The 12,266-nt window shown below is 39.2% G+C and overlaps 1 protein-coding gene across 1 annotated transcript in view; it reads right to left on the bottom strand.

Annotated features, from left to right (window-relative positions):
• auh (AU RNA binding protein/enoyl-CoA hydratase) overlaps positions 1–12,238 on the bottom strand; it is a 29,301-nt gene extending 17,063 nt beyond the window's left edge. Inside the window, exons 1-6 of the mRNA XM_042059946.1 lie at positions 11,984–12,238; positions 11,166–11,233; positions 10,965–11,052; positions 7,814–7,900; positions 6,527–6,619; positions 3,143–3,199 (exon numbers count right to left, since the gene is read on the bottom strand). Of these exons, the coding sequence (XP_041915880.1) occupies positions 3,143–3,199; positions 6,527–6,619; positions 7,814–7,900; positions 10,965–11,052; positions 11,166–11,233; positions 11,984–12,203 (613 nt within the window). The 5' untranslated portion in view covers positions 12,204–12,238. The remainder of the gene's footprint in view (positions 1–3,142; positions 3,200–6,526; positions 6,620–7,813; positions 7,901–10,964; positions 11,053–11,165; positions 11,234–11,983) is intronic.
• Positions 12,239–12,266: the final 28 nt, after the last annotated feature.

A 12,266-nucleotide genomic window follows, 5' to 3' on the forward strand; every position in this document is an offset into this window, starting at 1 on the left:
ACCTCCACTGATCCCTGCTGTATTTCTGCGTGGCAGTGGTAACTGGCAACTGTGTCACATCTGAGTAAAAACCGAGTAAGTACAACGTTCCAGTTGTAACAAGCCAAAGAACAAGATCCTACCGTTTGTTAGCAATGTTAACAATAGCTAACAACAGACAACTGCTAACAAAACGTTTTTGTTGCATCTTGTTCTTACTACTTGTTGCAACCAGGCTGCAGTCAACTGTGGTCATCTGGGGTGTGAGCGTAGCCATCTTGGAAATTCAAACTGAGTACTCGGGGTTCGAACAAGCTGACAAGTAGGAACCCCTGACAACCCCTTTGCTGGGGTTTCTCACAAGAGACCATCTTCAGGGGGCATTCCAATAGCAACTTCCTGCTACCTGGGAAACATGACCTCTTAATTTCAGACCAATTGCTAGGCCTAATAGCAGGTCAGTGGGCAAATTAATTTCATGGAAGTGCATGACAAGCCTTTCATTGCAGGGGGGCGGAGAAAAAACAAAACTTTTTGCTGACGTCTTAGCACTCCACTTCCAGGGAATCGAGGGCCATGAATAAATCTGAAAGACCTGGCAGTGAGCCAAGGCTCTGTTGACCCATTTTCAAACAAGGGAGAAAGATGGCTCGCAACAGGCTGGAGCAGGAAGGCCGCTTCACTTCACCTCTATCATATCTCTCTCTCTCTCTATCTGTCTGTTTGTTTGTTTGACTGACACAGGAGAGCAATTCTTAGACAATCTCAATAACTTTTCCTCAGATCAAGTGGCTCACCTACCGAGTCGGTTCAATTAAATGGGCTCTGACAGAAAACATAAGGGCAATCACTAATGTTACTTTCTGGTGTTGGGCTGGTGTTGCTATTAAAAGGACAGCAGATGTAACTGCAGTGCACCTCTGGTTTATTTTTGCTGAAGGTAGTAACAAACACAGAAGTCTGGCTCTTGTTTGTGTACACTGACACATACTAAAATGTGGGCTTAACAGTCAAGGCATCAAATGGTCAACAAACCACAATATGATTCAGTAAAATACGAAAGATTACTCCGAATTGAGTAAAGAATCTGATTCAGAAATGTTAAAACATCAGCACCCAAAGTGACACCAGTGACTGAAACATTACAGTCACTCAAAAAGTATGCACAAAAATGTCCCCCTTCTACAAGTGATGGGATTTTAAATATAGAAATCACTGAAATGGAGACGGCAGTGACGAGTCTGTGAGGACATCGATAAAATGTCAAGATCTAAATTCCTACAGCACTGACATCAGTCCAATTAACACAAAGCCAGTGCTCCAGCCCAAATTATGTGGCTTTCCCCAAATAGAACTTTCCAGAAAATATACAGATATTTTGAAACAATGCACAGGCCATATCAATATACATTCTTTCAATTAAAAAAAAGTGTAATGTTTCAGATTAAGTGATGTGCTTTCATCACAACATTTCTCAGTCTGACTTCATGAATCAGCCATGTAATTTATTCTCTAATCTGTGTCACAGCGCTAAACTGCCAAGAAGCTGATAACAAGCAACCACTCATGAGACAAGACCAGGCAACATTTCGGAATAAAGACCTCTAAGAATAACCACGACATTTGAGAAACTGAGGAAATGGAGAAAAACAGGGGAAAAAAATAATCCTTCTCTATTCAACCCCTGGCAATTGAATGTGCCATTGTGGTGTTCCTGATTCCCGGGCTCTGTGTGACAACTGTATTTTTAGCATGAGGTAACCGAAGCGGTAATCTCCTTTTATTAAAAAATTCCTTGGATGGGCTTCAGTCTTGGTGGGGCCGCAGACAGAGGCTGACCTTTGACCTCCCCTGACAGATCCCCACAGCTCAAACCCCAGCTGAATAGAAGTAATGAGATGCACATAGAGAGGTACTTCAAAGAGACCATATTTTACTAGCCATACAGGACCCAGAGAAAGTTCTTGTACATTACTAAGATCACTGATATATGAATAAAGTCATTTTGAACGCGTTTAGGATATAATGTATTTGAACACTGGACACGACACAAAATTGGCACTAGACTAAATGTTTCTAGACAATGTGTGGAACTATACTGAGTCAATTTCTCCTTTTGTCAAGTCATACAAAAGCAATTACAGATATTCTGCATCATCTAGTTATGTCAACTCATTATCTTGAACTTGTTATAATAGCTTCAACACTAAAAAATTATTTCTTTCTCTAACTGCCCTCTTTGCCTACACGCCACAGAGTAGCTTTTGATATGAGTACAACTATTCTGGTTTATTTCATTAAAATAATTAAAATGGTCTACTGTACATGATGAGGAGCCGTTAATTATCTTTATTTAATACTTATCTTTACTTGACCTGAAGTAGAGGTGTTGACAAAAGCACAGAATCAGATCAGATGTAGTTGCTGGTAAAAATCATTCTTTTGGGAATGAAAGGTTGAAAATGCACTTTCTCAATAGTCTCAACTAAGTGAGGCAAGTTGGCAAGTAGGAATAACATCTGGTCACATCCAGTGGCCTCAAATATAGTCCACTTCAATACCTTTATTTGCAACATGGCACAGTCACAGAACAATGCTTAGAGACACTATGACTATGACCAATTTAACACTCAATGTGCATAAGTAGTTCACTTTAAAGGACAATTATGAAAAATGAATTATGTTAATTCTGTCCACAGTCCTCTTCCTCATTCGAAGCAAAACTCATGGATCCTTTGTATCCGTGCAGATCCAATGCAATATATCTGAGGTATTTCAACTTTCAGAGCAATTCAAATCATCTCAAGTAAGGTAACAATTCTGCTTGTTATTTTCAGTGGGGTCAAGGGCAAGGTAAGAATGTCAAGTTTATTCTTTGTAAAACTTTGAAAATGACAGCCAATATAATACATCTCTGTTTGAATTGTCAAATAAGACGAGCATGAAAAAACTTTCAGTCTTTTTGAGCAACATTTCAATTGATTCCACAAAGATGAATAAATCTTTCAAGTGTACTGATGAAAATCGGAACCCTGTCTATTGGAACCTTCATGTTTGTGGCGATTTCTGAAGTGTTATTTTGTTTTCTTCACAAATAGTCACAGGAAGCTCTTTTCTTTCTGAAGCTATGTGACACTGAATCGTGGATGCTGTTGTGTCTTACCTGCACCAGGAATGATGGCTAACTTTGCTTCAACCAAACCCATTTTTGCAGAGTTAGCTGTGGAAACAAAGCAAATGTAGACAAACACTCAACGTCTGATGAAATTGAAAAGCAGACAAGGAAATTTGTTTTTCATTTCAGTAGCTCAAAAATCAATATACTTTATTATACACCTACAGCAATGACAGGTACTTAAAATAGACTCCCATTTTGCCCTCGGCAATGATTTGCATGCTAAAAAAATGTGTGAAAGCATATGGGATATCATTCCCGCTGATGCTGCTGCGTGTGCGTGTGTGTGTGTGAAAATAAAAAAAATCAGGAACAGATTTAGGGCTCCAAAAAGGGAGGAGAGTGTGCTAAAAGATGAACAGAGACATCTGTTCCCTGATGATTAAATATGGACTGCTAATTAATTCTTTGACAGTGCTCTTTTCAATGAGCTTTAACACACACACACACAAGTTTTTGAAACTACTCTACACACACCCTTTGTAAAACTCAGTGGGACCAAAAGACAGAGGAATTATACCCATAATAAATGTACATGTTACATATGTAACACAGGACAAAACATCTTTATATACATTCAACATATGCCGCAAAGTGCCAGTAGCCACATTACATGGCAGTTTGTGATTCCAATTAAACTATTCTGAGTGGAATAGAACGTACCCCATGTAAACAGATGGCACAAATGTTTCAATCAGGTGCTCTCAAGCGCTTTAGAATCTTTGATCGGAATAGCCGCTGTTGCCTACTTGTCCTTGAGAAGATACAGCAGGCAATCCGATTGACCGTATACATGGCTGTTCAATCAGATTAGGAACGGAATACACCACCTCTTTCATCAGGGATTAAAGTGAAAAAAAAAATCGTTTGACTGAACTTTTTTCAGGCCATAAGTCATACGTTGTTCATATCTACCTATAGAGATAGCACCCCTTTTGCGGTCGCGACCTATTGGTTTTTAATGTACAAAAAGATGCAAACAGCAAAGTAAAGGGAGTATTCGCCTTATTCACACGGCGGCCATTGTTTAAACCCAAACGAGGCTACAGGGTACACTTACTATATAATTAATGCCACCTACAGGTGAATGCATAGAAAATAACAATCCTATGGTTTGTGTACCCTGTAGCCTCGTTTTAGCCGCCAATGGCCACCATGTGAATAAGGCGAATTGAGAGTGTTCTTGATTGAGATTAAGTTTTTCTGATGAACAAAAATATTTTAGTACTATCCCTGACCATTGCTGATTAGCTATTGCTGTTCTTTTCTACTGCAACAATATTGTAGAAAGGCTTTAACACACTCTTATTTAATTACTTCAGGCCAAAAGTGTTTAAAGGGGAGATTTTTTTCTTGTTAATATGCAATTCAACACCAAGTAAAATCTATAAAATCAAGTTGGCAAGACTTCCCATTTCCTCATCAAAGTAACGAATCAGAACAAGATATTGTTCATATTTCCTTTTGTTGCCTCATCTGCATTTAATGAAAACATGGTAATTTTGAGTTTTACAGACAACTCAGTTTTCCAATGAGCAGCAATACTGTGTGTGCTCATGCAGGAGGTCTGCGCATTTGACAACGACAATCTGGAGACGGCGCTTTTGTCTTCAGCAACAGATTGTATAAGGTTGACAAGAAGTTGCGATGAAGGACAGGTCGTGTTGCGCTATGAAAGAACATGCGTAGCCTACTTTCTAAACGTAAAAACGGTCAGCCATAGATACACGTAGCCTACCTCTGTCGTGGTGGCTAGTTGCACCAGGTAGGGAAGATGTCCTGAAGTGCACGAACGTTAAAGCAACACCAAAGAGTTTTTTGTACATTCAAATAATGTTTCCAAAATCGTTTCAGTGGTTCATCAACTCGTAACAGCTAGGCTAGGGTGAACGGCACTTTCTGCATTCGCTTCGCGGCCCTCTATCGGCTATAACCGCACTATGTAAGTTTGCCGGATCGGGTAGCGGTTCTGTAGTTCGATGGAATGAGACATGAGAAACTACAAATTTGACTTGCATCTGATGTTGCAATACATCGTACTTTCATAAAATCATGCAACATATTCTACATCGTCTGTGGACATTGTTATTTGCAAAGCTGGTGCTGGATAAACAAATAGTGCATGCGACAGAGGAAAAGTTCTTTGGTGTTGCTTTAACCTTATGGCGGTCTTCTGATTGGTGGCGTGCTAAAACGTTTTCCTATTGCATCCATAAACAATTTTCTTGCAGCGAACCGAGCAAAAGTAAACCCCTGGCACTTTAATTTCTTTACACCATGGCTTGTTAGTTCTCCTCCGTTTCCAACAGCTGCCCATCTCCGTTTATTTTTTTACTTTTGACACCTGCCTTCCTTTAGCAACAACGCATCCATGACAGCTAGTGGCCTTGCCAAATATACGCACACAAATCATGACGCTAAGGTTCTGGTAGGCCTACTGGTTATGGTTTTGTGCTATAAATTAATAATATTTTATAGCAAAGTTTTAAGTTGACTATTTTAATTGCATGATTATTTTTTGTCAACATAGCCTACACTCACAGCCTACTGTCACTGTCCTACTGTGAAAAACATTGTTGTCATAACAGACGGGATAATAAATTGCATAGGCTACGGTTTATATTGCGTCGCTTTACACATGTTAGTTGCATTGATTAAAAACAATAACAGTAGCCTACATCGGGTGGCATAGCAGGCTATCTGTTCAAGTCATAGGTGACACCCAAAATGAATGACCTCCCCTGACAAGAGTTCGCGATAGTAAGAAATTGTCTACATTGATGCACGGAAAGAACACAGCCTACGCTTCTTCTCGTATCCAAAAAAGTTAAACGGATTGGCCAACCTCATCAGCTGTCTCGATTGTGTCACTATAATCCAACTTTTAGACCGTTATAGTCCTCCATACGTGTTTTTTTTTTTTAAGCAAACGCTCGAGACAAGTGTGTAGCTACAACATAGACAAAGAAACTCATGGCTGACGTATCTTCTTGAGCGGTCACTGATTGAGACACAGAAAGTTCTCAAGAACACTATTGGGTCTTTAAACATTTACCTAATATTTGTAGTTGCCTTAAAAAAGGGGGAAAAAAAGTGACAGTCCCCTCCCCCCCTCCTATTTTTTTTCTCATCGGATCTGCATCGATCTCAAATATGACATTTTTAAAATCAAATTGACGGAAATCCGTCCTACGACGGAGATCTTTCATTCTGATCGGATCTGGCATTTGTATTCCGATCGAGGTGTTTATGAGAATTTCTGTTCAGATTAAGCCATTTTTCCGTTTATAATCGGACTAAAAGTGTCCGTGTAAACTTGGCTTCAGAACATCTGAATGCAGCATGAAAAGGGGGGATAAGGAGCCAACTCACAAGCTACTCTGATATCACAGGCCAATGCCATTTCAAGGCCTCCACCCAAAGCGGCTCCATCGATGGCTGCAATCGTGGGCATCGGGAGATTACCTGTGGTGGACAAAACACTGGAATGAATGATTGATCAAATTTAAAAACTTCTCTCACACACTCATTCACTCACTCTCTCTCACTCAAAAGCTTCTGTCTTTTCAAATTGGCTCACTGTATGGACCCAAGGGAATTCTGTCATATGATAATTTGTCCCAAGTATGTGTGTCTCAGTCCCTTAAATGTGATAATTTAATTATGTTTAACAGGCACTGGGAAACTGTGGTTGCAGTGCAGACAGTCTTTAATGAGTCGTCACATTCTAAAACACTTTGTTTAATTCATCACACTTTGTTCAAATGACTTAAACAGACTTCTCCATCACATACAGAGCATTTGGTCACAATAGTTTTCTATGACTTTCCTATGAGTTTCCTTTCCCCTAATCTACTGGCCTGGTTTCACCAGTGAAAAAAAACTGAGCTGATTTACAGGCCGGCTACTCACACCGCATAAAAATCGTAGAATTCAAAATCTAAGTGAGATAAATAAGATTAAATCAAGTGAATATGTACTTATTTTTCTAATATCTGCTTATTACAAGACATTTTTGCCTTGTACTAAGTGAAATTCTTCTTGTTCTATTGGCAAATCTTCCCAGATAATTATGCTTATTTTAAGTAGTATTTCCACAAAACAAGAAATTTTCACTTGCAAGATTTGCCAACAGAACAAGAAGATTTTCACTTATAACAAGGTCAAAACGGTGCAAAAATGTCTTGTTATCAGCAAATATTAGAAAAATAAGTACATATTCCCTTGATTGATTTAAGTAAGGGATAACGGCCGCCGAGGTGTCCTGTTATACGGAATTAATGGACGAGGCCGAGGGGCAAAATACTCCCCGACGCGCAGCGGATTGTTGCCTCCGCCTGAGTCCATTAATTCCGTATAACTGGACACACCTCGAAGGCCGTTATCCCGCTTATCACCTGGTTGCCACTGTAAAGCAAAGGAAACACGTGGTTCCATTTAAAAAGAAGCAGAAAAGAGTATTTCTTCTCTCCGGGTGATAAGCTTATTTATCTCACTTAGATTTTGAATTCTTGGATTTTTTTGCAGTGCATCTATGCTCTAGAATCAACAAAACAATAGTGACAATGATAGAGACAAAACTTCAGCTCCAGCTCCTTGGCAACATCCTGGATGCGAGGAAATAATAATAAAAAAAAAATGTTACAGAGCACAACTCACCAAGTTCAGTGATTAAGCCCCGAGCTTTCGTAACAAACGGTCCCACTTCGCTCTGGTGCATTTTTGCTCTCTCTTTGAGGTCCGCCCCTGTTTAAGCATATAAGAAATATATAGATGGGAAAAAACATTGGTATAGAGACAGTTGCAGTATGTCTCCACACTATATTCACTGTTACTGAACTTACTGTGCTTAAAAAAACTGTAGTAGTCCCAGGTTGCACTCCAAATTTAACATCACATTGGAAGAGTTTACCTACTTTTGCAATATAGGCCACTTCTCTGAACTGATTTTGATGTGCAACTTTATTCATGCTTGTATACTTTATACAGACTTTTAATTCATCTTCAATTCCATTACCGTATTTTCCGGACTATAAGTCACACTTTTTTTCACAGTTTGGCTGGTCCTGCGACTTATAGTCAGGTGTGACTTATATATTTAAAAAAATTATATAATTGAACATGTTTTTAAATGTTTATTTATATTAACTGACATGAACCCAACATGAAACATTACCGTCTACAGCCTAGAGAGAGCGCTCTCAAATGCACAAGTCCTGTGCACTTTCAGTCAGAGATTAGTGCTTGTGCTATGCCTGAAACACACGTGCATACTTAAATCCTCAAATGGCCGGCATTCTATTTATAGCCGGGCCTCAGATTCGGACAAATAAAAGCCAGTATAATTTTGTTTCAATTTAACTCATAAAAGAGCTCTTTTTAATCATTTATATTGTTGGTTGGTTTAATATTGTTGCCAATGAAAAGTCATCTTTCCACACCATGAGTCTCCAACACGTTGCTCTCAAGCTACCAGTCACACGCAGCCCTTTTCTGAGCTAGAGACTGAAGCAATAACCTACATTTAAACACAATTGTTGCTACCAGGCATCAGCCTACGAATTAAAAAAAAAAGTAAATCATGCATAATTTAACAAATAACTAAATTTAGGCTATCTTAGACCTTTTTGGCTATACGGAATACGGTTTCACTTGCAGCACAGCACACGTTCCATAAATGAATGAAAGCGGATGCCTTATATCGCAATAAGCGGATGGAAATCCCAACACTCTTTCATACATGAAACTTAATAGTGAACCATTAAATACCCCACAGATTTCAGTGGTCATCAGTCCCAATATTTAGCAATATAATCAAACAGTCCAAACGTAAATCAAATCTCAAATTGAACATCTTCTGCTTTTGATAGCCTACCGGTATGCCGCTCCAAACGAAAAGTAGGCATATGTCTCACAATAAAACGCAAGAAATAAAGGCCTATAGCTGATCGCTGTTTTGCTACTAATTATCTTTCACGTAATGCACAGAAAGTGAAATTAGGCCTACTATGCGCTTCGTGTCTGTAGCTGTCTGTTCATGTCCGCAATCGATTATAACGTTCCTCAAATGGAGAACACATCCATGTTCTCTCGCGTTATAGGCGGTCATGCTTCTGTGTTTGTCCGTCCAGTCAATAGTCCCGCATTCAGGCCGCTCCATTATTAGATTAGTGTCAGACAGCGCTGTAAAATCTGTGGGAATTTCTCTCATTATGATGGCTAGAGTTGCGGGACTTTTATTAGTATGCTCAATAATTTATGCGCAATACCCGCAATCCCGCGCTGAAATTTAGGCCCTGATTGAATGCGCATCTTTTTTTCTCTCGCTCTCTTTTTCTCTCAGCATGTTCTGCTGCCTGTTTGTGCCAATATGTCGTCCAAAATGCTTGATTGCATGGCATTCTCCACATTTTTAGCTAAATTTTAATTTACCACATCAGCATTTTTGTTCAGTGAATCTTTTGTAAATTGCTTTACAATAGCGTCGGGGCCTTGTCAGCAGCCTCCGGCTTGCCTCTTGCCACTATTCACTCCTTCGTCTTCAACATTCCCTGTAGAATTCTCAATATTTTTGGCCTCAATGTGTCCAGTTACATAGTCTGTCTGTTCTTAGTCTTGGATTTTATTAAATAAATTTCTAAATATCACCTGCTTGCTGCAGCTTCAGTCTGCACGTCCTTTTAAAACCGCATCTTTTTCTCTCTCAAGCATTTAATCTGCTGCCGGCTTGTCTCTCCACATCGTCCAAAATGCTTGATTGCATTGCATTCTCCACATTTTTAGCTAAATTTTCATGTACCACATCAGCATTTTTGTTCATTGAATCTTTTGTAAATTGCTTTACAATTACAGTCGGGCCTATAGGCCTATTGCCTGGCTTGCCTCAGCTTCGGTCACATCCTTTTAAAACCGTCTTTTTCTCTATCGTGAGAGTTTAATCTGCTGCCAGCTTGTTACTCCACATCGCCCAAAATGCTTGATTGCATTGCATTCTCCACATTTTTAGCTAAATTTTCATGTATCATATCAGCATTTATGTTAAGTGAATATTTTGTAAATTGCTTTACAATTACCGTCGGGCTTAGGCCTATTGACTGGCTTGCTTCAGTCACTTCTAAAACTGCATCTTTTTCTCTCTAGTGAGCATTCAATCTGCTGCCAGCTTGTGACTCCACATCGCCCAAAATGCTTGATTGCATTGTATTCTCCACATTTTAGATACATTTTGGTGTACCACATGGCATTTTCTTTCAGTGAATCTTTTACTTTGCAATTACCTTCCTGCCCTCCTCTTGGCGGCCTTCACTCCGTCTTCATTAACATTAATCTTTTTGGCCTCAATAGTCTCTGTTTTTGGTTTTGGATTTTGTTAAATACATTTCTAAATAAATGCGACTTATATATGTTTTTTTCTTGTTCATGATGCATTTTTTGACTGATGCGACTTATACTCAGGAGCGACTTATAGTCCGGAAAATACGGTAATTCCTAAAGGAAAACTCTATTTTTTCACATAGATCTCGGTTTCTCGAGGTCACCGAGTAGTATCGGTACGAGAAAAAAAAAAAAACAGGCAGCTACAGTGCTACACTCTGGGAGCATGATTTAAAACAATTTAATCTAAATGTATCTATTGTCAGGCTACATCGCTTGAGACAGTTGTAATACACATCCTAATATACTTTGACCTCTGCCAGGTGACATACCTTAGCATGCAATCTTTGTTCTTTGCATTGCAATATTCAATTGAGAGACTACAGTGCACTACTTCATAACATTACCTGTACTCTAATCTTCAACATCACCTTACCTGCACAGAATATTCCAGGCACCATACTGCATATGACCACTGTGCGTACTTTGTTGTTCTTCTTCACAGATTCTACTGCTTCAGACATCTGGAAGACAACATGACAGAGCACTGAGAGACTTCAAGTCACTTGGAACCTTATTCTGAACTTTTTTTGCCCTGTTAGAAGACTTGTGTAGTAGGTTTTCCACTGCTACTCACCAGATTCACAAGATTTTTGCTGATGGCGTTTTTCGCTTTTGGTCGATTGAGGCCGAAGACTACAATTCCTAAACGAGAAGCATTAGTTATGATTTGTCACTGTGCTATAGAAAATGATTCTGATTAAATATCAGCTTACAATTAAGCATTCATAACAAGCAACTGTATTATGGAGAACCATAAACTGCTTAGAATTATGTTACATAACCAAGTGAGGGGGTGTTTTTCACATTCAAAATGCAGTCCTCTTATGATTAAAGTGTTAGATTCTGCAGTATGGAAAATATGATTGTAAAACTGAATAGAGCATCTACAAACAGCATGGAGGTTGCTCTCTAGTTTCAGGTGATCACGTGTGTTGAAGGTTACTAAGCAACAGAAACTGTCGGGAGGAGCTTGCGAGTTCAGTTGTTAGAGAAAGAACTTGGCTGATTTAAGGGGGACGGCAGTCTATGTTTTGGTGAATTTATTAACAAAATGTCAGCCAATGCAATGTGTTACGTCTTAACTTGAAAGCTTCAGAATCACTTCATAGTGCCGACAGATTTCATTCTCACATATCTGACTGATAGGCCTAAATGTTATCCTATTCAACCCTACACACATTTACTTTATACATTGTAACATTAACCGTTTGCATTCATGTTCCACTGACGGTGCATTTCATACCATTTCAAGATGTTTTCAACTAGTGTGTTTGTGATTGGGACTACGTTAGGAAACCATAGGATTAAGCTATGCAGAGTTTCTGCAGTTCATTCTCTAATTGTAAGATACATAACAGCAAGAAAAAAGTGATGTTGAATTCTAAAATCTACCTGAATCACCACCGTCCAAATATCTAACGATTAGGTCGTCTCCGGACTTCGAGTCTGAGCTGTATTGACGGATTCCTCCATGCGCTGCAGAACGGACATAATGTATTTTGTTACCGAATGCATGATTAATAGCGTCCTGCAATCTGCAAACTCCGTCAAGACTGTTCGTTTGGGACCGAAAAGCCTGAGACAGGACTCTGCAACCAGCAAGAACCGCCATGCCGCTTTGCTGCAGTATTTCTTTGACTTTCAACTTTGAACTAGTGACGTAATTTGAGAACAC

Source organism: Alosa sapidissima, chromosome 13 (assembly GCF_018492685.1).
Source record: "Alosa sapidissima isolate fAloSap1 chromosome 13, fAloSap1.pri, whole genome shotgun sequence".
Lineage (NCBI taxonomy): Eukaryota > Metazoa > Chordata > Actinopteri > Clupeiformes > Clupeidae > Alosa > Alosa sapidissima.